We start from the raw sequence: 27,575 nt of genomic DNA on the forward strand, positions 1-27,575 counted from the left end.
CGGCCCTCTACAGTGTATAATGGGTACACGGTCCTCTACAGTGTATAATGGGTACATGTTCCTCTACAGTGTATAATGGGTACACGGTCCTCTGCAGTGCATAATGGGTACACAGCCCTCTACAGTGTATAATGGGTACACGGTCCTCTACAGTGCATAATGGGTACACGGCCCTCTACAGTGTATAATGGGTACACGGCCCTCTACAGTGCATAATGGGTACACGGCCCCCTACAGTGCATAATGCGTACACGGCCCCCTACAGTGTATAATGGGTACACGGCCCTCTACAGTGTACAATGGGTACACGGCCCTCTACAGTGTATATTGGGTACACAGCACTCTACAGTGTACAACAGGACACAGCCCTCTATAGTGTACAGAGGGTACAGAAACCTTTACAGTGCACAGTGGCTATATAGCCCTTAACAGTGCACAGGGGGTACACTACTCTCTATAGTACACAGTGGCTACACAGCCCTTTACAGTGCATAATGGGAACACATCCTTCTACAGTGTATAATGGGTACACAGCCCTCTACAGCGTATAATGGGTACACGGCCCTCTACAATGTATAATGGGTACACAGCCCTCTACAATGTATAATGGGTACACGGCCCTCTGCAGTGTATAACAGATACACATCCCTCTATAGTGTACAACAGGACACAGCCCTCTACAGTGTACAGAGGGTACATAAACCTTTACAGTGCACAGTAAGTATATAGCCCTGCACAGTGCACAGTGGGTACATAGCCCTGCACAGAGCACAGTGGGTACACAACTGTCTACAGTGTATGGGTACACAGCCTTTTACAATGCATAATGGGTACACAGCCCTCTGCCGTGTATAATGAGTACACGGCCCTCTGCAGTGTATAATGAGTACACAGCCCTCTGCAGTGTATAATGGGTACACAGCCCTTTACAATGCATAATGGGTACACAGCCCTCTGCAGTGTATAATAGGTACACATCCCTCTGCATTGTATAACGGGTACACAGACCTCTACACTGTACAGAAGGTACACCGCCCTCTACGGTCCACCGGTTTGCATATCTCCCAAATATTATCAAAGTGGATTCCGGAACTTTCCACTGGAAGCCATTTGAAATGGAAAGCCAAATGCTTGGGTACGAATTCTCTCTATTAAACTCAGTCTATAAAATATTCTGTCTATCAAAATAAATATTTTTGCAATATTTTTTCTGATCGACAAAGGTTCAATTAACAATGACTCTAGCAAAGTGTACAGATGTACCGCGGAGAGCATTCTGACTGATTACATCTGTCACTGATATGGGGGTGTTCGCCTTTGGCACTGTTTACTTCTTGTTGTAACTTGTAGTATTTTTTAAGTCTTACACTGTACTGCTACTAGAAAATAAGAAATTTAATGACAGACTTCAGTGATAAGAAGCCTAATTCTGATTCAGTCGTGAATAAATGAATGTCATCTGAACATTGTTTGTCTCTGATTGCAATTCCCAGGAGCATTGTGTGTGATCAGTGACACCAATGCAGGATATTGTGGAAGACAGCAAGTTATTTTCATCTCTAAGTGATTGTATGTAAATGCTATCTCTTCATACTAACAGGCTCAGCTAACTGAATATTTGAGAGCCATTTCATCCATCTCCAGGTATTCTACCAGCATTATCAGGGATGAGAATTCTTTGAGTTAAAGAGGAAAGAAATCTAACTCAGCCTTCAATTTCTCTGTCAGATTGTTTGTTTATTCTGGGCTCAGCTTTATCTAAAGCATGCATGAAGAACGATCTCACGTATCACACTTTACTAATCACCTTATTTTCTGGGTTTGAATGCATCAAGTTAAATACGCCAAGGACCTGCTAGTTTTAGTGATCTGACACATTGGCAAACCACTCTTTTGCGCTGTCTATATTTATTGGAGCTAAATTACTTGACCTCTTCAAATGCTATTCCTCGTGTTTTCACATGGCACAAACATCAATCATCATGGTAAGTTAATTCAGTTCTGTATGTGCAGTAATTCAGAGTGAAGTGATGTCATATTGTAAGATTGAATATTGTGGCATTCACCAAAAACAGAAAATTCCTCTCACCTGAGGCAAAATGAATGATATTGGTTTCACACTGCAAAATCTAGTGTTTGTCTGAGTTCCACCCTCTGAAGCTATACTTACGTTATTCTTGGTGCCTCAAGGCTTTCGTGTTATCAATTACACGTGTAAACAGAGAAATACATTTTGACAATATAGAACCTGAGGAATATTTCACTCATCTATTGTTGAGGTTGGTATGCTGTCACTATATGTGTAGAGTGGTGGAGGAAAGAAAAGTCAGCCTTCAGTCAAATCACAGGATAACAATTCTTTCTTAAAATTAGTTGAATTTTGAATAGCAGCTACTTGTACTTATCCAGCGCTTTCAATGCTGCACACTGTACTCACCTGCAGAGAATTAAACAGACTTTGTGTTTCAAACTGATGACTTATGTTTGGAACTGGGAAAAGTTGAAGCTGTAATAGGCTTTATTGTAGTTTTTACAAGCTTGAGCAACCAAGCTCATCTTTCAGTTATGGGTTTTATAATATTCTGGACTCAACAAACATGGTTCAACAATTCAACCATTCCCATCTTCACCTTGCCCTGTTGCAGCACATACTCGTTTCAGTCCCACTACTACCTCGCCTTCTCATGCATCAAACAAACCTCAGTGTTCTTTAAATGTCACCTGCCTTCCTTCCCACATTCTCACCCTTTGTATCTGATTAGAGGCTGTATGCTTCTCCAGGTTTTTACAGCTAGGATGCAGGAGTATCGACTTCAGACATCCTTTCTTCCGCGGCTGCCGCCTGCCCAGCTGTCGATTTGCAGGATTTCCTCTTTTTATGTTATTTTGCTTTTCTTTTGCTTCCACAGCATCAACAAACAAAGTGACCGCAGTAACGTTAGAGGAGATAACCAAAAAATAGTTGAAAGAATGAGTTTTATAGCACATCAGAAAGAGAAAGAGAACTTATTTTAGGGACTTAACAGCCACTTATGCAGGAAAGCATGAAAATCAAGTTTACACCGTAATAGGGACTAGTTGAAAATATTCTGACCTAGTATGTTAAACACTCAGCCAGTGGGCGGAGTCCCAGCCATTACCATTTGGTGACAACCCTGTTGTCTTTGCTAATCTGCTGCAGTGTTAGGATATGGACCATTTCACAACTGGAGCTGTCGGCTTTCTAAACCATTTCAAATTTCTCATACATGACGTATTTTGCTTTCATGTTGATGCCAAAATTTCCGGTGGTTACGTTTTGTTTGAGTGGGTGCAGCGGAATACACTCTGTAAAATGCGCCATGTTTTACATCTTGCTTAGATCCTTATTTTAGACACCAAAAACTGAATTTATTGTATGGAAAGCAACATTTTCAACATCCAAAATCGCTATCATTGCACAACACACAGAAGCAATGGCACAGAAGTTAATTATAATGAAGGAGACACTTTGTTATTGCCCACTTGATAGCAAAGGGAAATAAATAATTTACTTATTAGCGTTCTCCTTATCTTTATTCTGTTTATTTTAATACATTTTACCAGATTACGACCCAAAAATATACTGTCAGCGTTTATCCCACAGAGTATTTAACAAAAGTGTCTAATCCAACAGTTTTATATGTTAAACATACACTTAAAAATTAGGTTGTCTATAATGATGCCTTTTGACACAAGGACTCTACCTGCCATGAGTGAATTAATTCATTAGCCAGTCAAACAAAACTTTTAACTTTAACGAGAAACTTAATTCAAGAGAAATCATCTGAAATATTGAGCTCTTTGAAAGTGGTTGAAACGTTAGTGCTCCTCACTGAAGAAAAAAAACCAGAAGCTTACATTTCGGTGATACTTTCCGGAAGATTGCTTGATATCTCAGCGAGGCCCTTGCCGCGGCAGTCCACAATGCTGTTGCTGCATGTGCAGACAGTTGGGCAGGACTTGGAGTGGACACTGCAAGACTGTGCCATCGAACTCTGGGGGCCTAGTGGAACAAAAGGAAAGAGGATGATATCACTGAAACCTACCGTGCGTTTAAATTTCTCCCTTTTATATTGAGCTGGCCAGCTTTAAATGGAGTTTATCATTTTGTTCTCTCTCTATGTGTACTCATAACATAATGAATGAATGGATGACCAGGTGGAACCCTAATGACCAATAACTTTTCAAAATGAATTACTATTGCAGATACAGCTATGTTATCCCCAGAGTTAAATAAAAACCTACGCTAAAAATGAAAATAGATGGGGACTTTAAACATGACTTACAAACCCAACTACACATATAACCTGCAGTTCTCATTTTATATGAGCAGGAGAATAAAACCATACAATCTGGACTCTGATGCATCTAACCGAAGTGAATATTACTGTACACACAACAAACCCACTGAGGCAGATGCGCATGTTCCAGTGCCATTCTTCATGCTGGTTTTGATATACTCAGGCTGAATCTTTTGCAGCAATTATTTAGCTACATAAGGTATCTGCAATAATACTAACTCTAATAATGCACACTGCAGCAACTAATGAAGCCATTGAACACAGAGACTAATGTTAGGTACTGACAATTACATCTTAAACTTAATACATGCAAATTACAGTCATAAAACTATCCACAGGCTCAACAGCGAATAAAATGAATATTTATGCCAACTGATAAGTAGATAGCCCTGCTACATGTTGCTAAGGTCGAGAATTTGGTCAATAGCCCACACGCACTGCTTTTACATCTGGTTATGTGCCTATGCCAGATGTGTGTTTCAGTTATTCTAGGCAATAAATGGAAGTACACATTGCTAAATACATGTAAGTGGGAGTCAGCAGAATTATCTTGCATCAGAGCAAGAGGTAAATGATGAGTCAGTTTAATCTCAACTTGTTAAGATATATTGCAGCTATGTAACATATTTAAATGATAACAGAAATGGCAACTTCAAGGTCAAGGAGATTACCTGCACTAAACTATGCATATAGAAACTAATGCAAGGGAACCAGATTTTGGAAGTGAACTACATTGTACAATTCTGTGCAGATGACAGGAGATGAATATTGACTTAATGACTTGTATATTGTAAATTACAACAGCAGCTCTTGGTGAAGTAGAGACAACGATCAAATTCCCTGGTTAAGATCATTAACAAAAATCTTTGTTCTCAAGGTTTTGGGTCTGGACTTGAACCTCCGCCATCTTTTCACATCTTTGATTCACAGGGTTGCTTTCTGTCTTGTCCCTATTATTTTGTATTAGGGAAAGGGGTAGAAATTCTGGTAGCAAGTAAGAAAACAAAAAATTAATAAATTGGCTGGTAGCGTGAAAATGTATTTCTTAGTAATAACTCAAAAGGATTCTTCAAGATTCAGTTTGCAAAAGGACAGAACAGGAGAGCATTGAGAATAATGAGCAGAATACAAAAATATAAGCAAACTTGCCTTCATCCTCATCTGGATAGCATGAGATAAAAATAATAAAAAAACACAATGAGATTAACACCATGCATTAGCCCTTGTCATAAACTGCGTGTGATTACCAAAAGACTGAACAATTATGGATGTTTTTGGCTACTTAGACCTCAATTTCTAAAATATATAGAAGAGAGCATCTTTCAGCTTAGCAACTAGTAAGAGGAAAGAAAAGAATGTTTAGTACATACAGGAGAGGCAACAAAGTACGCAGCATTTGCGAGCAAGATAGAAGCTGCACTTCACTGTCGAGTGGCTTGAAAGAAGGCAAAGTCTGCTGATGACACACCTTGCACACCTTTGTGACAGCCATAACATCCCAATGAAAGTCAGATTTTTTTTCCTGAATTACCAGTAAAGATGAAAAGACTGTAACTAAAAGAAAGACCCTCTCCCAATATTCTTGTTCCCTCAGGACCCAACACATGCAGAGATCTAGGGAATAAAAAGCAACCAGTCATGCGGAGCAATAGGTTTCTCATCTAATATTTCTAACATCAACATTTCATTTATGTAGAACAATAATTACACTGATAATGACAGATATTAAAATATTGCTCATCATCTTAAATCATATATCTTATTATTGATATATTCATTTAATTTGTATTTTTCTTAGCATAATTTAGCAAACAAGTATTAATAAAGGCATACATATATTACTAATAATACATTTCAATAAATGCTTTTACTAATTTGAAATTTAAAGACAAAAACTACCTTATATACACTGCTCAGCAGCTAAGTAATTACAACATATTCCATTCATTATTTCTGGTACATATTGTACATACTATGGAAATACAACTCTACTCAAAAAGCAAATGAACACCAGCTTCCTACATTTTAGTGTAATGTACATATGCACTTTGATCAGTACTTTTGTTCTCCACTTACCAGAGCAAATAAACTCCTTCTTTTGTACCTCGGCAACATTGTGGCCCCTCAGGTGACCAGGACCCGTGCACTGAGTGTAAAGCCCAACCCGCGGGCGCTGCCGCAGCCAATCAGCAAGCCATGCTAAATGGCAGTCGCAAAACAGGTTGTTTGAATGGAGGCGGCTGGAATAAAAATGCAAGGAACAGAGTTAATATGTTTAAGTGAACAAGGGAGAATGAGTGATGCAATTTCAGCGATCCATGCTTATGGAGAGAAAATCAAGGATCAATCTTTTAATCTCATCTGAAAATTTAAGGCTCCCTGACAGGGTCAGTTCCAATGCTTCCAATGTTTTTTTTCTCTCCCCAAGCAGCATTTGTGTGACAGCAGCCTTTTAGCTAAAGATTAATTAATTAATAAAAGTTGGCTCAGTTGTCACAAAATCAATTGAAAGCATTCCCCTTTGGCTGGATTACGAGCTCAAGAAACACCAAAGAGCCAGAAGACCAATTATGGAATTCAAAAACTTAAGTCTCACCAAACAACAGTGAAAAGAAGCAAAATGCACAACAGTGGTAGCGTACTGTCAGCGAGAAAAATAATGCTTATAGAAGCTCTGGCTCCTAATTAAAAACACCAATCAGTCTTGCCATCATTAGCTTCTGTACAAACGGCCTCCAAAGTCCACTTAGTGGATGACATCCATTTTCTGCTGAAGAAGATAGAATAATAATACAATATGAAATGATCTTCTTCACATCTTTTTTTTCTGATTTCCTCCTTTTTTGTTTAATCACTGAAAGGGATTAACAGATTTTAGTCCCTTGGGACCTGTGCTCAATACAGTCTCCGAAATTAAAAGACACAAATGGCAGTGAGCAAGGGAATTAAGTCAGCTGCTTTTCCTGACAGGACCTTCACAAGAACATGGCTCTTTTCCAACTGGCAAAAAGCAGCTCGCCATTAATAAAATATCAGACAAATGTATCCCCTAAATTAGGCAAATTACTTCAGACTGGCTTTCATGTTCCTCAAAGTAAAATAAAGGATGACAAAAGCAATAAATCAAGCTGCTGTCTCGACTCCTGCTTTGACTATGTAATGTCATTTCATCAAAACCTTTTAGTCAATGCATTCAATCCTAACAAAATATACCTTAATGGATATTGAAACTCTGAATGTTGTCCAGCATGCTAATTTTCCTTTCAGGAGATTGCTGGATAGACAGCTACTTTTAATTAAATACTCTAAGATAGGATTGCTTCAGTAGCCAACATGACGTGCTTTCTTAAAATAAAAATATATTGAAAAAATAGTCTGTAAAATAAATTTCCACAGCGTTAGCATTTCATTTTTACTGTCTCCAGCTCACCTCTAGCTTGTCTCTGATTAAACATATGATAAAAATACTTTGAGATACAGTTCTAATGAAATGGGAGGTATTTCTGAATAATACATTTTAATACAGTTTTGGAATAATGTTGTTATTTAACCACTAATTTAAATATTGTTCCAGTACTAGAGGTTTATAAATACCGTACTTGTCTTAAAGGTGTTCCTATTTTAACTTACAAGGTTCTTAGCCTGGGCATATGGTTGAAACTCGCCACTGAGAGTCGAGAGATGTTGTTATTGTTAATAGTACTGCAAGACAAAAAAAAGCAAGATACACATCTCATTAAATTACTTAATTTCTTACATTTGACAATTAATTTGATTGTTATTAATGATAGGGCCATGTGGAATTAACTATAATACTGGGAAGGAAATTCATTTCCGCTCTGTGGGAAGTTCAAAGCTCTTACATGCAAATCATGTCTTTTGTGAGAAGTTCAAATATTTGCTTATTCGGAACTGTGTGCTTGATACCAGAATGGAAATGTGGGCTTTGAGTTATAGGGAGAGAGTAGCCACTGACAGTGTTTGTGTACTGTTTTGAACCTTACTTTGAAATGTCGATCTCAATTCTTTTCCTTCAATCAGTGCTTACTGTCTTGGCTTAACTGCATAACTGTGGTGCAGGTAAGATTCAAATGCTACTTGACAATAGGCATTTAACATCCCCTTATATCTTCGATTTTTTGGAATATTTTCCAAAGGCACAAGATATAAACAATCATACTGCAGTAATCAGTGATATTTCCCCAAAGTTATGTCTAATAATGTTTGCTATCTATAACTTTGTAAGAAATGCTGTCACAATTAAATTGAAGGATCACCCTCCATTGTACTAGTTACATGGCAGTTTATTCATTGTTTCAGCCATGTAGAGAATATATCCAAGTCTTATTTCTAAAAAAAAATCAATACACTATCTGCTCACTGTATCAACAGTATTTGCAAATTACTGGACAATAAACAGGTTTTGTACTGGAAAGACCATAATTCTGCTTCATGGGAAGCTGTGCCTGGAATCCAGCCTTCTGTTCCTTGATCTTTGCTTTATTGTAAGTTATATTAACTGCTGTGTTTGCAGAAAGCACCCTTACCAAGCAGTTGGAACTATTACAAAACCAAAGTAGAATACGATTGATAAATGAGTTAGATATGGTCCTTGTGGCTACGGGGGTCAGGGGGTATGGAGGGAAGGCTGGGGCGGTGTTCTGAGTTGGATGATCAGCCATGATCATAATAAATGGCGGTGCAGGCTCGAAGGGCCGAATGGCCTACTCCTGCACCTATTTTCTATGTTTCTATGTAAATAAAAAGTAAAAATACAGACTTTTTTTAAGCACAGTGGTCTATGCAGATTACTGTGATGCAGGTTCCTCTTCAGGTCACTACAGCAAAGCCATTTCATAATTATTTTCCTTCTGTAAGATTTTGAACATTGTAATGTTTCCCTGAATGGTTGTCATAAAGACCAATAGTTTGCCAGAAAGGTGTGCTAGCTGTGGTTCAAAATTACTGTAAGACTAAGAGCACATTTTGACACTGCTCTGGGAGGAGGTTATTGTGTAAACAGCCTGTTAAAGAAGAAAACTACAACTAACAATTCAGGTGATGTAACAGAAGAGTTATGCAACTACATGGAACACTCTTACCAAGTAGCTTAGGGAAAGTTAATATGTTCAGCTTTCTGCCAGAATTTTTGCCACCTTACTCAAGAGTTTTGGTATGAAGTAATATGATTTTTAATTGTTCTGGTAGATATTAGGTTCAGTTTTTCCATGGGAAATGAGCTAGGAACCAGAGAAGTTACTCCAAGTGTGACTTCATGCCCTTTGCTCAGGGAAAGGGACCAGCTTTTGTTTAGAACATCTGGTGATCAAAATGATTGCAAAAAAAATGGAACTGTTTCTTTGCTTCCTCATATACCTACAAATATCCAAAGAATGTGGACCATTGGGTCCCAAGGCCAAACACGACAAGAATGTGCTAAGTGCTTCAACTCTCCCAGGCTTTGCCTTTCTCTTGACCACAGACTGCATTACAACATCAAAAGGTCAAAACTTCATAGTTAGTTTCTTTTGGTACCTCCTGAGTAGCAAGCTGCAAAGCAACTCGAGTTTCACACATTGCTCAGTAACCTTATTTCATAATTAAATTCAGAATTACTACACAAGTGCTGTCAGATTTCCTTGATTCTTCTTTGGAAGATTCTTCTTCTCCACCAGCTATTCTGTGTATATAGTTAATTAAAAATATTCTGAAGTGGTTTCATGTTAGCTATGTTTAGTATCTTTCAGTATATGCATTTACTCACAGGTATCCAATGTAATAGAGATTAAATGAAGGAAAAGGTTTTTTGTAGATCTTAATGTATGGAGTAGAATCTGTTTTGAACACATCCAGCACAGATAGTTTACCAGGTCTTAGTCTGACATAGGAACATCTTTCCTCTGCACAGATTACAACCTTCTGATAAACTACTCCACGTATAATCCCTCAGTAAAGGGCTGCACCACAGGCAAATTGAAGCAGTACTCACAGCACTTCCAGGTCACGCAAAGCCCTGAATGCTCCATCCTCAATGCAGCTGATCTGGTTGTAATCCAGTTGCCTGTTAAATAGATTAGGAGGATAAACTCAGAAAATCAGAATATTAGCAGTGTTATGTACCACAAAGCCTCCCTCAAGGCTTTTCTGTAACTAGGCCCTTAGTCTAAACCATTCTTACTGGTGATAAATAGCTTTCCATTTCTCTCTTCTCTGCTCACACAAGTATATAGACACCACAACCATAAGCACTCCCTCTTAAGATCTGGCCCTTAATATTTATTCTCTCTGTACCAACCATTTGAAAATGTTTGCCCTTCCTCAGAATGTGTGCAGGCGACAGCACCTCAGTTTATGTTCCAGTAAATAATAACGGTACCTTATTAAATGCCGGCAGAATACAATTTCATTACATCAAGAAAAGCTATCCATTAAAAGCTTTCAGCATCATCTCACTGAAACAATTTCATTAAAGGAAAAGGACTGTAAATCACTTAATGTCACACTGTTCCCCTCGATGACCTAACAGAATCCATTTATCAGAGAAACCAAGCTGCATGCTAATTCCACCAACCTCGGCAAATGCCAATGACTTCCCTCACACAAAGCGCAGCTCGGTTATCATCCAGTAACTACTAGACAATCTCAAAGGTCTACAAAGGAAGATGCGGATAGTATGCAATTTTCTCTACAGTTAAATCCATAAACACATAAAGCACGAAAGAAAACATAATCCTTTTGTGATCATGACAACTAATCCTCTTCAGAAAATAAATCAAGATGGTATTCTTCTCTTAAATAAAAGCGATTTGAGATATTGATACCTCAGTATTAAGTAAATATTGCTTTATTATGCAAGCTGAATCTGTCATTAACAGAGATAGCTCCAGTCAGACAAAATGTTTGGAAGTTACTGTATTCTTGAGATAGAAGTGAGAGAACAGGATTCCATAATTCTGGAATATCCACTGTTGTGCCTTTTCTCCAATATGCACTTAATTTAACAAAGATACACATGTAAAGGGAGACTGGAACCCTCCCTCGAATAAAACTGATCTTTATTTGTCAATGAAATTTATACATTGATGACTTTATATGTTGATTTGTTAATAATGGACTAAAATCAGAATCCAAATGATTGATGGCCAAGGTCAGAAATGAAAACTGGTTTGGGAAGACCTTAGAAGAAGGTATGTACGGTAGAGTAAGCTGATGAACCTTACCTATTTTTTCTTTTCAATTCTCTACTATAAGCCAAAAAATAATGTAATAATGAACCACTTTCTGTTTTCTTTTTATAATTGACCATCCAGTGCTATTTTATACAATATATCCATGTAACCTTCTCAAGGACATGATCAGTGATTGGTGCAATTACACAAATATCATTAGCCTTCTGGTTACTTATTTTTCCGATATATGTAATAGCAAGCTGTCACAGCCAAATCCACCCTTGTGCTCACCATCAGCCCCAACACCAAAATCATATTTTTATTACCAGTCACAAAGTAGTTGGTGCTCCATCTAATCTTACTCAATCTAATAAGGGGCTGAAGTCAACTATTCCCATTGTGTAGCAATCTTAGCTGAGGTTAATTAATTCAAAAGAGAATGCTTAAACTTGGAAACGTCCCGATCTTTTATGGTTAGTAATGCATCAGGTAGTCCCTATACCTGCCAGAACATCATGAATTTATACTTCAGTGATTTCGAAGCATTGGTCTGAAGATTATCTTTGCAGCAGGATGGGGTGTTGAACAAAGATTCAAAGAGGAGAAAAACATAACACAAAATGGAAAACAAAAAAAAAAGAAATTAAAAGAAATAATGAGAACAAGTGTTTGAAAAAATAGTGGCCTGGCTGTACTTTATGCAGGGAAGCAAGCAGGTAAGTTGAGGGCGCTGGTACATAGATGTAACCGTGATATTATTTGATCCCACTGGTGATAGCACAGGACAGTTAATATCTTAGTCCGTGTGTATTTTGTAACTCTGCTGTAATAGAATCTTGGCTTAAATAGGGACAGGAAGCTTAACATACCAAGTTACAAGGTGTTCAGATGAGTCATGCTAGTAAAGAAACAATGATGGCTCATTAAAATGGGTATAACAAATACATGCAAGAGGAATCTAGCATAATCTTACATATAGCCAAATGACAGTCTAAAGAATAACCAGTACAGTCCAAGAAGAACAAATTTGTAACAAGCATAAAAGCAGTAAAGTTGGGGATGTTCAATCATCATATTAACTGAGATACAGTCAATGTCTAAAACGGACGATATAGAATTCTCTAAATTACATAAGCAGAACTTTGTTAAGCAAGTCCCTCAAACAGACAATTATGGATTTAGACCTAGGAAATGAAGTTAACCAGTGGAAGAAGTATTGGGAGGGAACTAATGCTTCAAAATCATTAAAATATAAATTTGCAATGGTCTGGCAGGTATAGAAACTACCTGATGCATTAGTAAGTATAAAAGATTGGCAAGATTCTATATTTAAGAAGTATTCTGCATTACTGCAAGAGTGATCATAGTTAAGTTGCATTACACATAATTATACAAAAGGACAAAAAGTATAAAAGCAATAAATGTTCTAAGTTGGTGCAATGCTAAATATGCTTGATTAAGAAGTATATTGGAAACAGATATTCGGGGGGAAACTACACTTGAAATAATAGGATCCATTTAATAAAATGATTCAAGGGATTCAGCACGAATATTTTCCATAAAGGAAAAGGATGAAACGTGCCACCCTCAACAACCTCAACTATCTCACTCTTTTCTGTCTAAGGTAACCTCTTACCTCCGAACATACCAAACTACTTCTGCCTTAAAAATGTCTAGACTCTGTTTAAATGAGGAAGAGCTCCAAGGAAATGACCCTCTGTGAGGGAAAAATTGCTGTATCTCTATCCTAACTGAACATTTTTTAAATAGTTGTCCCTGGTTAAGTTCAAGTTCAAAGTAAATTTATTATCAAAGTACGTATATGTTACCACATACTATCTTGAGATTCATTTTGTTGCAAACATTAACAGGAAAAAAAAAGAAATACAATAGAGTTTTACAGAAAACTATACGTAAAAAGACAAAGATTGGCAAACAACTAATGTGCAAGTGAAGAAAAAAAGTGTAAATAAAAAAAAATTAACAGCAAGCTTGAGTTGTAAAGAGTCCTTGAAGTGAGGCTGTAGGTCAGTGGTTCGCAACATTTTTGGGTTATTGCTCCCTTGGCTCCCAGACCATAGCCCCAGTGCCCTCCCTCCCTTTCTGGACATTATATAAAAATGCTAAAGAATTTTGATTTACAGTGCATAGTGAAATAGGAACAGCAAATTCAAAGCAATGAGAAATAATTGCAAAAAAATTCAAACCTATTTAAAGCTACAAATAAAATTATTTCTTTATTTAATTACAGTGAAAAACAATTTTCATCAATAATTTTAGAGCATACATTAGTTGCCCAGCTATTTACTACTTCATTGCTTTTTCACCTTTCAATGAGATGGATGGGCTTGATGCAGTGGTATTGGCTTCTCAACATGACGCTGAATGTCACTCAGGAATCTCAGATTCCCATGTCTAGTAATTTGCAATCTATTTCATTGCTTCGAAAGAGGTTGGGTGACCGCACTGAAACCACGTTCCACTAATATGATGTTGGAAAGGCAATAAAGAACATCTTGACCTTTTTCCACAGTGCAGGAAAGCGTTCAGAGATTACTTTCTGCAACCAAAGGTCTTGATAAAATTTTTTTGAACCACGGCTTCAGCTCAAAGTAATTTTGCAGCAAGATCAGTTCCTCTTCCATCCTTCCTCTTAGTTCCTCATTACAAGTACTCAGGAATGGATTAATTACCCAATCTGGAATTTTGATCACAAGGAGATCCTGAAATCTATCTGACATGTCTTTATGCAGCTCATCCAGGTGGGCACAGGAACCTGAAGTTCATCGTCAGGCCTTCTTTCTTTCTATTCCAGCTCAGAGAGTCTCAGAAATTGGAAGAGATCACTAGAGCCAATGTTGGACTTAAATATGGTTAACTTGGACAGAAATGTGGACATTACTGAATTGATTTTGATAAGATTCACCTCATTTCCTTGCAATTGAAGATTGATTTAATTAAACTTTGTGAATAACTTTGACAAATAAGCAATGTCATGCCTAATATTCTTGAGTTGATTACTGAATGGAGCATTCGAGTGTTCAAAGAATATCATCACAGTTTCAAAAAGCACATGAATCTGTCTCAGTCAGTTTCCTTTTGAGAACCTTTTGACATCTGTGTGTAATGGCAAGTGTTCAAACTGTTCATCATTCTCACTGCAAATCTCTTGAAATAGTTGAGAATTGAGAGCATGGTACTTGATTTTATTTACTGCTGTGATAGCAATATTTATTAGTTTGTACAGCTAATCACTTAGGTTTTTTGCAACAAGATGTTGTCTGTGAATTATATAGTAAATGGCAAATTTCTTAGGTACAACTTTTTCAAGAAAGCAATACCGCCATGGTGATGTCCTGTTATTGAAACTGCTCCATCAGATGCACAAGTAGAATGTTGGTGAGCAGAATGTCCTCTTTGAAATATTGTTCAACAACCTGAAATATTGACTCCCCTTTGTATCTGATTCTAGACCCCTTGCAAATAACAGCTCTTGAACCATGCATTCACCTCTTATGAAGTGAAGATAACCAAGAAGCAAAGAGGCGATGCCTGGTAAAGTTGACTCGGTCAAACTCTGTTGCCTATTTATGTTGCACAATGTTTCTACTACATTCTCAGACATTTTATTTATTCAACTTTGAACAAAGTTGTCACTGAACAGAATCGGTTTAAGTATTTGATCTGGTGACTTACACAAACTGTACTCGGAACCTCCTCACTGATGGCAGAATCAGATCTTCTTCGAATGTTTGGGGCTTTCTAGATTTAGCAATGAGCAATGATATATTGTATGAATCATGCAAACAATCACTGTTTTGTTGTGAAGGGCTGGCAAACATGTTTTCTATTTCTGAAGATTTTCACAATCTAACTGAAAATAAGCCAAGTTCGTATTTGCTTTATCAGACCGCATTCTCTTCAAATATTCAAGAAGCCTGGAAGGGTATCATTGCCTCATTTGAAAAAAGAAACGTTTTTTATATAACAGATATATTGGGTGCTATTGGTTGCTTGGGGCTTGTATAAATCCAGACTTCAGGATTGTCTGTGAACTACACAGTAAATGATAAATATATTAGGTACAACTCCTACACTATACTGTCGACACTTTTTCAATTGGTCTCCTTCTGCGATTTTTGTTATGGATTAATGGGCATTGTCAATAACTTAAATCCAATCTCAAGCATTGCAATCAATAAAGGGGAAAGTCATGACATCATCATAGCTCAGGCAAAACCTCACTATCTGCTTGAAGGTACAAAAAGTGGGGCAGTGATATCTTGGTTGTGCTGTGCGCTAGAAAAACGCAGTCAAGACCATTTGAAAGGGCAGATTCTGCACTTTACTCCATTGAACACCATAGCCTAATTCACAGGAACTGCATCATTGTGTGATTAGAGTATGGGAATCGTACTTGCTAACACTTTACTATGTAGTAAACAGTGAAACAATAATGCATGAGTCTGCCCCAGATATAACACAATTTCTTCAGTCCAGATTTCTCAAGGCATGTCAAATACAGAAGTGCTTTTCAACAACTACAATGCACTTTGAGCAAGGTCTAAGAGAACAGTGGGTCAGCAAGAGATGAGGTGAATATGCTATCATTGTAATCAATTATGAGGCACTGAGGATCAAATGCTTATAATAAGTAATATATGTCTTAAGTTACTTGTGCATCCATAGACGTTCGTACAGAAGTTTTTGATTTCATGCCCAATCTACGCAAACTTCTAGGAAGGTAGAGGCACTGTTGTGCTTCCTTTGCAATGACACTTATATGCTAGTCCTTGGGAAGATCCTCTGCCAATTAACTTAAGCTACTGAACCTCTCCACCACTGTTCTCCTAATAAGGACTGGCTCAGGGACCTGTGGCTTCTAACTCCTGTAGCCAATAATCAGAATTTTGGTTTTGTTGACATTAAGTAAGAGTTTCTTGTTTTGTCTTGAGAAAGTTCTACAAACATAGATTCTCCTAAAAGCCAAAACATTTTCTTCACATTCATTCAGTCAAGATTGCTCCGAATCTTATAGATAAGGCCCTCCTTACTCTTATGTACTCCAGCTTAGCCTGTCCATCCTCACATCCTGACATAATCTACCTATTCCAAGTATTAGTCTTTCTCTGATATGATTCCAATGCATTAACAGCCGTCCTTAAATAAGGAGACCAATTCAGCATATAATACTTTAGGTACGGTCTCACTAATGTTTTACGTGATTGGCTGCCAACCTTTGCATTCAAATTCACCAGCTACAGCAATAACACTCTGTTAGTTTTCCTAATTAATTGCAGCAATTACACAATAGCCTTTTGTATGGCATAACAGTTCCCTTTGCATTTTCACCATTGGAGTAATATATTTCTTTTCTAACTTTTCCTACCAAAATGGACTAACTTCTCTCAGCCGGGTGCTGATGTCAATTTGTGATTAAGATGATTGAGTCCAAAATACTTCATGAGATAGTCACAGGATTATACCGCATGACAACAGGCCTTCAACCTAACTGGTAAAGAGAGAAAGCAAATGGAATCACGCTGGGTGGAAATTGATGAACAGCAAGGGGTAAGATAATGCTAATGTAGAGCATGGTATAAATCCGGAAATTAGAGGTGTAAGTAACACAACAATCATGAGAGACTTTACAAGAGACTTTTAGAAGATTTATACCTCCTTTCTAGAGAGGAATTACAAGAGCATTGCCAGTAAGAGCTGTTTTCTACAGGGCAGAAGCAGCTGGGTGGGTATGTGGTGAGGAGGGTCGGAGTTAATTGAAATCTACACAATTGCGTATGGTTGGAGGATAAAATGAATAGGAAGGAGCTATCTTTTTGTTTACTAGAGATGTCAAAAACCAGGTGGTAGAGACTTGGTAGAAGGACTAAATGGGAGGTAAGGAACTTGCCTGGGATACACTGTGTAAACTGGTAGAGGCACAGACACTGAACATAGTGGAAGAGCTGCAATCTAGGCTCGGGCTGTGAAGGATGGGATTCGGCTGAATGGTTCTGCACAGACATGATGGACCAAATGGTGTTTGTTCTGTGTTGTCAACTTTTGTCGACTGCAGGCAGCCTTTATAAGATCGTGCAAAATAGGTCAGCAAATATGGCCATGGAGTCAGTTGCAAACTGAATTATGAAATATCTTAAGACAGGAAGCAAAAAGTGTGGGTAAAAGACAGCAAATTAGAATATGAGGTGGAACGTGAAGTCCCGCTGGAATTAGAGCTGGGCTCAATGCTGGTCACAATTTAAGTTAATGATTTAAACTTTGGACATAAAGACAAAGTTCTTTTCTTTAAAGTCTTTAAGTACTGGGAATGATTATAACAAATTACAAGAGGGGATTAATAAAATTACTAAGATTATAAATTATAATTAAGACTATAGAATGGGTTTATGGATAAAATATACCTGGGTTTTTGTTCAAGTCCTGCTGCAAAGACATGACTAAGCTGAGCACTGGTTAGGTTGTGCTCACAAGCAAACTGATGACACTGTTGGGGGTGGGTGGTCATTCCTCAAAGCAAGGCCTTATCTGCTCTCTCTGGCAGAGACAAAATTTTTATAATGCTATTCCAAAGAACAACAGGGTTTTGCCTGGTGCATTAGCCAATAATTAGTTCTACAGTGAAAATTTCTAAAGCTACCACCTGGTCAATATCACATTGCTAATTGATTTATGCTAATTGGCTGCTATTGTTAATATTGTACAACTTTGACTATACCTCAAAAAATCTTCCTTAATTTTAACACAGATTAAAAAGGTACAATCAAAATGTATTTTAGTTGAATTTTAACACAAGGGGAAAACTAGACCTCTGGGGAAAGTGGTTATGTGGGGGAAGGTTAATTACAACAATTTCAGGCAGCATCTGCGGAGAGTAGATTGGGAATGGCTGTTAGTAGGCAAGTCCATACCTAACATGTGTGACTTGCTTAAGAGGTCAAAAAGCCAGAATTCAGGACCAACAGGTTTCTGTGAGAAAAGAAAGATATCAAGGTTCCTTAGATGATTAGAGATGTTGTAAATTCAGACAAAAAGACAGTGAAGTTGCAATTGGAGAGTTAACCTTAAACATAATAGGGACAGGAAAGCTCTTAAACTGGAAATAAGGAAAGCTAAAAGGAACAATAAAATGCCCTTTGGTGAATAGGATCAAGGAGAATCCCAAGACACTTTATATATAGCTGGGAAGAGGGTAGGACAATTCAACGACAAAGGAAGGAGTTTATTCCTGGAACCAGAGGAAGTGGATGAAATGCCAAATGAACACTTGCATTGATATTTACCAAGGAGAGGGACAAGGGGCATAGTGAGATCATGAAAGGGCATATTGATATTTTAAGTCATGCTGATATCAAAAAAGGAAGAGGTGGTGGGTCTTCTGAAGGACCAAGTGACAGAGATATTTGTAACTTCTTTAGCCACAGACAAGGTCCCAGAGGACCAGAAAAGAGCCAATGTTCCTCCTTTTTTTAGTAAGAGCAATGGGGACAAACCTGGAAATTATCTGCTGGTAAGCCTTACATCAGTGGTAGGGAGATTATTAGAGAAGGTTCTTAAATATAGTATTTACTCACACCTGGACAAGCTTGGATATTGTGTATGGGAATTTATATCTTACCAACTTGATCATATTCTCTTTCAGGAGATGATGCAGATGACTAATAAGAGTAAGGCAGGAGATGCCACCTACGTGGACTTTACTAAAGCATTGGTTAATTTCCAGTAAGGTTGTGCACCTCTCATACAACTGTTCATGGTCTCAGAATACGTTGCAGACAATCAGGAAAGCTCACCAACACCTCGGCTTTCTGAAGAGGTTGAAGCAAGTTGGACTATGCACATCAATATTGCCATCATTCTACAAGTGTGCAGCAAAGAGCATCCTAACGTGCTGCATCACTGCATGGTACGGAAACTCCACTGTGGCAAACAGGAAAGCCCTACAACAGGGAATAATAATGCCCAGTGAATCATCGGCAACAACCTACCTGCCTTTAAGGACATATATACTGTAAGGTGGCAGAAAAGGGCAAGCACCATGATGAAAGATCCTTCCCACCCTGCTCATGGACTGTGTAGCCCACTCCCATCAAGAAGGAGGCTACATAGCATTCACACCTGGATCACCAGACTCAAAAACAGTTACTTTCCCCAAGCATTAAGGGTGATCAGCACCTCCACTCACTGACCCTCCCTCCACACCCCGCAACCACCACCACTTTAATATTTCTTGCCAGCCACCTTAGGTACAGACACTCATGTGCCTAGCATCACTTTATGGACATACAATCAATCTCTGTATACAAGCCATCTTAAGTATTTATATTTTATTGTGTTTTTTTATTATTGTGTTCTTTATCTTATTGGGTTTTTCTTTTGTGCTGCATCGGATCCACAGTAAGTTATTTTGTGTTCCTTTACACTTGTAATGATGTTAAACAATCTTGAATCTCATGGTAGGATGCTCCATTAAAGTCAGGCACTGGGGATCCACACAGACCTCATAGCCTGCATTTCAAATTGGCTTGACCATGGAATACAGAGGTTAGAGTGGACAACTATTATTCTCAATGAGGAGCTGTGACCAGTAGTCTTCTGAAAGGATCAATGCTGGGACATCTATTGTTTCTGAAATGTATACGATTTGGATGAAAATCTAGGTTGCAGACGTCACAAAAATTAGTGGAGTTGTTGATAGTGAGGAATTCTCTAGCAGAATATAGATCAGTTGGAGATATGGGTGGAGAAATGGCAGATGAGGTTTATTCCAGACAAGTGCAGGGTGTAGCATTTTGGGAGGTCAAATGTAGGAAAGAATATAAATATAGCAGGACCCATAGCAACACAGAGGGATCTTCAAAAGCAAGTCAATGCGTTCCTGAAAATGGTATCACAAGTAGATATGGTGATAAAGAAAGAATATACTTACTTTTATCAGTCAGGTCGTTTAGTATAAAAAGTAGGAAGTCATGTTGAGGGTCTATACAACTTTAGTTAGGCCACATTTGAAGTATTGCTGCAATTCTGGTTGCTGCATGGCACATAGAAACATAGAAACATAGAAAATAGGTGCAGGAGTAGGCCATTTGGCCCTTCAAGCCAGCACCGCCATTCAGTATGATCATGGCTGATCATCCAACTCAGAAACCTGTACCAGCCTTCCCTCCATACCCCCTGATCCCTTTAGCCACAAGGGCCGTATCTAATTCCCTCTTAAATATAGCCAATGAACTGGCCTCAACTGTTTCCTGTGGCAGAGAATTTCACAGATTCACCACTCTCTGTGTGAAGAAGTTTTTCCTAATCTCGGTCCTAAAAGGCTTCCCCTTTATCCTCAAACTGTGACCCCTCGTTCTGGACTTCCCCAACATCGGGAACAATCTTCTTGCATCTAGCCTGTCCAATCCCTTTAGGATTTTATACGTTTCAATAAGATCCCCCCTCAATCTTCTAAATTCCAACGAGTATAAGCCTAGTTCATCCAGTCTTTCATCATATGAAAGTCCTGCCATCCCAGGAATCAATCTGGTGAACCTTCTTTGTACTCCCTCTATGGCAAGGATGTCTTTCCTCAGATTAGGGGACCAAAACTGCACACAATACTCCAGGTGTGGTCTCACCAAGGCCTTGTACAACTGCAGTAGTACCTCCCTGCTCCTGTACTCGAATCCTCTTGCTATAAATGCCAGCATACCATTCACCTTTTTCACCGCCCGCCGTACCTGCATGCCCACTTTCAATGACTGGTGTATAATGACACCCAGGTCTCGTTGCACCTCCCCTTTTCCTAATCGGCCACCATTCAGATAATAATCTGTTTTCCTGTTTTTGCCACCAAAGTGGATAACCTTACATTTATCCACATTAAATTGCATCTGCCATGAATTTGTCCACTCACCCAACCTATCCAAGTCACCCTGCATCCTCTTAGCTTCCCCCTCACAGCTAACACTGCCACCCAGCTTCGTGTCATCCGCAAACTTGGAGGTGCTGCATTTAATTCTCTCATCCAAGTCATTAACAGATATTGTAAACAACTGGGGTCCCAGCACTGAGCCTTGTGGTACCCCACTAGGTACTGCTTGCCATTCTGAAAAGGTCCTGTTTATCCCCACTCTTTGCTTCCTGTCTGCCAACCAATTCTCTATCCACATCAATACCTTACCCCCAATGCCGTGTGCTTTAAGTTTGCACACTAATCTCCTGTGTGGGACCTTGTCAAAAGCAAAAGTAGAGGCACAGAGGCAATAAGCCACAGCAGTGCCTCTACTTTCGTATAAGTTTGCACATATTCAACCTGTCATCTAAAACTTTGACAAACTTCTTTAGGCGCACAGTGGAGAGTATCCTGACTGGTTGCATCACAGCTTGGTATGGAATGCGGGAGGAGAAGATAGCAGCACGCTACATGCGCGCAGCTCTCCGGTGAAAATGATATCGTATCCATTAAATAGGGGCCGTGGACAATTCTGATTTGATGGAGACAGACGTGAAAGCACAGAGGAACACCTGGAGGAGTTTCCGAAACGCCGGTTCGCTACCATTGTTACTGCGCGATCAAGAATCTTCCAGAGGGAAGGCCTCAAAATCCCCGGCTTTGCCTGCTGCTGGTGATCGAGACTGAGGTCAAATCGTTCGGATAGAGATGGTGCTCGGTACTCGGTGTCGGAGGGCTGATCGGAGGCTCGAAGTTTTTGGACGACTCAGAGTCTGACTGTGGTCAGGCATGGCAGGGAGAGTTCTCTTTCTTCTCCCGTCTGCGTGAGATGTGGGACTGTCGAGAAACTTTGAATTCACTTACTATGCCATGGACTGTTCTTCCTCAAGTTATGGTGTTGTTGCACTGTTGTATCCATGTGTTATAAATATGTGGTTTTGTTAGTTTTTTCAGTCTTGGTCTGTCCTGTATTTTGTGATACCACACTGGAGGAATATTGTACCATTTCTTAATGCATGCATTACTAAATGACAATAAAAGAGGACTGCGTGTCCTCATAATCTAAAATCTAAAAAAAATATCAAAACCAAACAATAGAAAAGCCTACAAAAGGTGGTGGATAGAGCCCAGACCATTACAGAAGAACAGCCCTCCCCACTACTGAGCACATCTACAAGGAGTGTGGCAACAAGAGAGCAGCATCCATCAACAAGGACCCCCATCATCCAGACCATGCTCTCCTCTCGCTGCTGCCATTAGCAAGGAGGTACTGGAGCTTTAGGTCCCACTCCACGATGTTCAGGAATAGTTATTACCCTTGTACCATCAGGCTCCTGAAACAGCATGCATAATTTCATTCACCATAACACTGAACTGATTCCACAACCTAGGACTCACTTTCAAGGATTTTACAACTTATATTCTCAGTTGGTCAATTGGTTGGTTGTCTAGTTAATTGTTCGTTTGTTTGCCTATTTATTTATTCATTTACTTATTGATTGATTGGTTGATTGTATTTGCACAGTTTGTCTTTTGCACTTTGGTTGTTTGTTAGTCTTTATTTGTGTGTAGTTTTGCATTCATTTTATTCTAGTTCTTTCATCTATTGTGAATATCTGCAAGAAAATAAATCTCAGGGTAGTATATGGTGAAACATACACGTATTTTGGTAACAAATTTACTTTGAACTTTGTCTTACAAAAATAATGTAGAGGTTTTAAAAAGAGTGCAAAAGTGATTTACTAAGATGTTGCCTGGAAAATCCCTTCTGCTCCCATGATCCTCTCATATCCCTTTTGCCAATCAACTGTCCAGCTCTTGGCTCCATCCCTCCCTCTCCTGTCTTCTCCTATCATTTTGGATCTCCCCTCCCCCTCCCACTTTCAAATCTCTTACTATCTCTTCTTTCAGTTAGTCCTGACGAAGGGTCGTGGCCCGAAACGTTGACTGTACCTCGTCCTAGAGATGCTGCCTGGCCTGCTGCCTTCACTAGCAACTTTCAGGTGTGTTGCTTGAAATTCCAGCATCTGCAGATTTCCTCGTGTTTGCACAAGTACATCAAATTGTGAGGAGCATTGACAGGGTACGTATCAGAGCCTTTGTCCCAGGTGGAAACATCAATTCCAAAAAGGGCATTGAGAAATCTTAAAGGTGATTTGCGAGGCATGACAGTGTCACCCATAGGGTGTGGCTCTAGGTGAGACAATTGAAAACAAGAGGAAATATGCAAAAATGTTTGTATATTAGTTATATCCACATGTGGAAAATGTTGCTTATGATATAAACAGTGAAGATAATGTAAAAAGAATTATGAAAATGGTATCTTGACTGGTGGATCTGGGAAGGATGAACTTGGTCAGCTTGTCTTCTTTGAAAAAGGTGCCCAAATAGAAATCTTTAAAATAAAGATTTTGATAGAGTATGAAGATAATTTTTCATCTGTAGACCTGAGCAAAATTAAAAACTACAAATGTAAGACAATCACCAAGAAATCAAAAACGTAATTCAGAAGAAACCATGTTACCTGGAGAGTAGTACAAAGGTGAAACTCGCTGTTATAAGTAGAGTTAAGGCAAATATCACAGATGAATTAAAGAAGAGGTTCAATAAGATCAAATGGGGCATAGAAGCCAGCATGGACTTGTCAGGCTGAAATGTCCATTTCTGTAATAGTCTATGGAAGATGTATAGGAAATTAGCACTTCAGTCAGCTATGAAGATTTTGATTTGATGTTATTCCACTCACAGGAATTTCCGACATGCTAACTAGGAATCATTAAATTGCTGTACTGGGAGCAGACATTCCTTCAATGAACTGCAGTCATCTTCAATTAAGCCCAGTCAACTTCTGTAACTGACTTCAGAAGGTAGCTCACTGAGATTGAATATTTGTCATCCAGAATACAATGCAACTCGAAACAAAGCATGAGTTTGCTATGTAATCGAGCTAATTAAAAGCCTTGCTTATTGAAAGTTTAAAGTGAAACAAGCTTTGCAAGAAAGTGAAGCAGCAGCCTGGATTATATCCAGCCCAAAACAAACTGCCAGATTCTATCCCTGTGCTACACAAAGTCTGATCTATCTTGTACATAACTGGCTATTAATTCTCGGTACGGTCTAAGGAACACAACAGCACAATTAATAATAAATGCTGTTGTCCATTTCTTTTTGTCATTTCTCATCCATATATCTCTTTGCAGCTGAGGAAGCACAAAGCATGATATACAAGGACAGAAAGACACACACACTGCGTAGGTGTGATTGCACGGATGCCAAAGTACATGGAAAAACATAAGATGGACAAAGGAGAAAGCCATTCATCTTCGACCTGACTGACCACCACTTGTATTCCTTTGCTCCATAGCCTTTGATGCCTTTACCTATCATTGGTATCAGTCTAGGAAATTATTGTTGACCTTGAACATGTTTAAGTGAAGTTCCTGGCAGAGCAGAAATGATTAGAAATAGGAAGGGTAAGCTGACTGACCCTCCTCCCCCTTGGACCAACTCTACCCTTCAATAAGATCATGGTTGATTTTTTTTTATTCTCAACACAAATATTGACCAGTGATGCATCTTTACAACATGTATCCACCAAAGTTATAGCTGCTGTTCCCATTCTGGCCTTCTCGACATCAGATGTAACCACAGGACAGTGACTACATCAGCAAGCACCTCTGCTCCATCTGCTATGCCAGCTGGGAACCCCCAGTAGCCAGATATTTTAATTCCACTTCCCATTCCCACACCGACATGTCTGTCCATGGCCTCCTCCAATGCCAGGTTGAGGCTCAATGCAAACTAAAGGAACATTGTTTTACATTCTGCCTCAATAGTCTCCAACCTGGCACCACGAATACTAAATTCTCAAACTTCCTTTTTCCATCTTCTTTTCTCTCTCCCTTCTTGTGACCCACCAGCCCCACTATCCTCCCATAATCCATGCCATCTACCCAGCATCCATCCACTTCTCTCACTGGAACCTCTCCCTACTTCTTTCCCTTTACCATCCATTTTCCTCTCTGAACAGATTTCATCTCCATCTGTTCAGATCCTTGTCATTTCCACCTATCACCTCCCAGTTTCCACTCACTCGCCACCTCCCTTATTTGCCAAGCAACCTCCTCACATGGATCCACATTGTATCTGCTAGCTCTTGATTCACCTCTTCCCTCCACTTTTTTTATATTGGCCATCTCTCCTTTTTTTTACAATCCAGATGGAGATCTCAACCAGAAATATCGACTATCTTTCTCTCTCTGCAAATGCTGGCTGACTTGCTGAGTTCTTCCAGTATTTTGCATGTGGTACTGTATCCTAAGTTACCCCAGTTTCAAAAAGCTTGATTTTTAAAGACTACACCATTAATAATTTGGCCATAAGATTCATATATAATACTATGGTTGCACTATAACTTATCAGTAGAATTTAAATGACTACAGTAGTATAAATTGTACTTCTGATAAAACACAAAAGACTTGCCAAGTTCGAAAAACATATTACATCATGAAATTTGCTTAATGTGTTCTGTGGGTTAGTTTGGTGAAGGGTGAATTGTGTGTTGGTTTGTAGCTCATTTTTCTGAGCTGTCATTGTATAAATCAATCCTGACACAGACCCAACTCACTCTTAAATCATTTCTTCTCACTGGGTACTAAACACATTAGCTTGATGGGAAATACTTAGCAATTTATTTCTTAAATTAGTTTTGTTAAAGGAGTCTCCTATTTTATAGAATATCTCTATTTTTATATTGTTAACAGTTAACAATACATTTCACAACAGGTCATAATCCTGCATTCCTCATACCAAGGTAACAGCAAAGCATGCAGAATCTCCACCCTTGACAGAAAATGATTAATGAGTATTGTTGGAAAAGTGAAGACAGAAATGTCAGTATCACTATTCAAGAGGAGAGGGTGAAGGAAGTTTTCCGACATTAATGTGCACTCTTTCAAATCTGCAGAGTCTAAAATAAATGGTACCCAAGTATCATGTTCAAGCCTTTACCACTGCAGCTCAAAGTTGACCTGCTTCATCTCTAATTGCTAGCAACCTTTCTTTCCTCTCCTGAGTTTCACTATGGGACTAAAAACACAAAGGATATGGCCAAATTGTCAAATACAAAAATAACCAACATGCGAGCAGCCAAATGTGAGCAGGCTGTTAACTTTAACAATTTTCTGTCAATTAAAACAATATGCTCTTGTTGAATTGTACAAACCAGATGGGTGTAATGTGTGAGAGGTTAAGCTCAGGTGCTGACAACATGCTAAAGTTTATAAAGCTTTAGGCATGGACCTGCCTGTAAGATGGTGCTATAAGAGACATTAGTAGAACGGGAAAGGGAAAACGTTTCTGTGACTAAAAAATAGGACCTTCATCCTTGCTCATTCGTCTAAAACTATAACAAACGTATCAGAAAATTTCCAGTGCAAACATGGAAGCTAGCTGTGGACAAGGTGATTTTTCATTCTTTCTCAATGACATTAAACAAAAGAGATGAGTAGGAACTTAAATGCCTCAGGCCAGATACCTGTATATCTTTAACAAAACAGGGTTTTGCACTCTCCATATACCAAGAAAATACACTAACTTGGACACTGAATTAACAAGTCATTCCTAAAGGTACTGAAGCACACCTAACAATTCTTGTCATATCAAATAATGATGATTTCAATAAACCTTCAGTTTGATCACAATTCACAGTACTGAAAAACCGTTCAGATTGATATCAATGGCAAAATCTAAGTCTTGGAAGTACCACTGAGGCAGGCAGCCAATGAAAGCGGAAGTCCTCAAGGGCACAAGAAATTAATTGAACTGCTTTGTGCTTGAGTTTAATTTGCACATCACACATAAAAGATAATTTTCTGCATCTCTTAAAGTAATTGGGCCCATTTCCTGTTGAAGCCCCACTTAATGAAAAGATGGACTGGGCACTTCATGTTGTGATTTTCTCCAATGCTGACAACTTTGCTTCATGGTATTTCCTACATTTGATAACTTCAATAGCTACCAGCAAAAAACGAATCCAACGTTTACACTTTATTTCTTTTGTCATTACTAACACTACAGATAAACTACATGGAGAGCCGCAGAGCGAAAGGAATGAAACGTGTGTGATTT

The 27,575-nt window shown here is 38.7% G+C and overlaps 1 protein-coding gene across 4 annotated transcripts in view; it reads right to left on the reverse strand.

The window, feature by feature from the left end:
* slit2 (slit homolog 2 (Drosophila)) overlaps positions 1-27,575 on the reverse strand; it is a 455,515-nt gene that overhangs the window by 150,141 nt on the left and 277,799 nt on the right. For all 4 annotated transcript variants that reach the window (XM_072252964.1, XM_072252963.1, XM_072252962.1 and 1 more), the window contains exons 6-9: positions 10,312-10,383; positions 7,953-8,024; positions 6,399-6,562; positions 3,880-4,024 (exon numbers count right to left, since the gene is read on the reverse strand). In XM_072252964.1, the coding sequence (XP_072109065.1) occupies positions 3,880-4,024; positions 6,399-6,562; positions 7,953-8,024; positions 10,312-10,383 (453 nt within the window). The remainder of the gene's footprint in view (positions 1-3,879; positions 4,025-6,398; positions 6,563-7,952; positions 8,025-10,311; positions 10,384-27,575) is intronic.

This window comes from Mobula birostris, chromosome 3, assembly GCF_030028105.1.
Source record: "Mobula birostris isolate sMobBir1 chromosome 3, sMobBir1.hap1, whole genome shotgun sequence".
NCBI classification, from domain to species: domain Eukaryota; kingdom Metazoa; phylum Chordata; class Chondrichthyes; order Myliobatiformes; family Myliobatidae; genus Mobula; species Mobula birostris.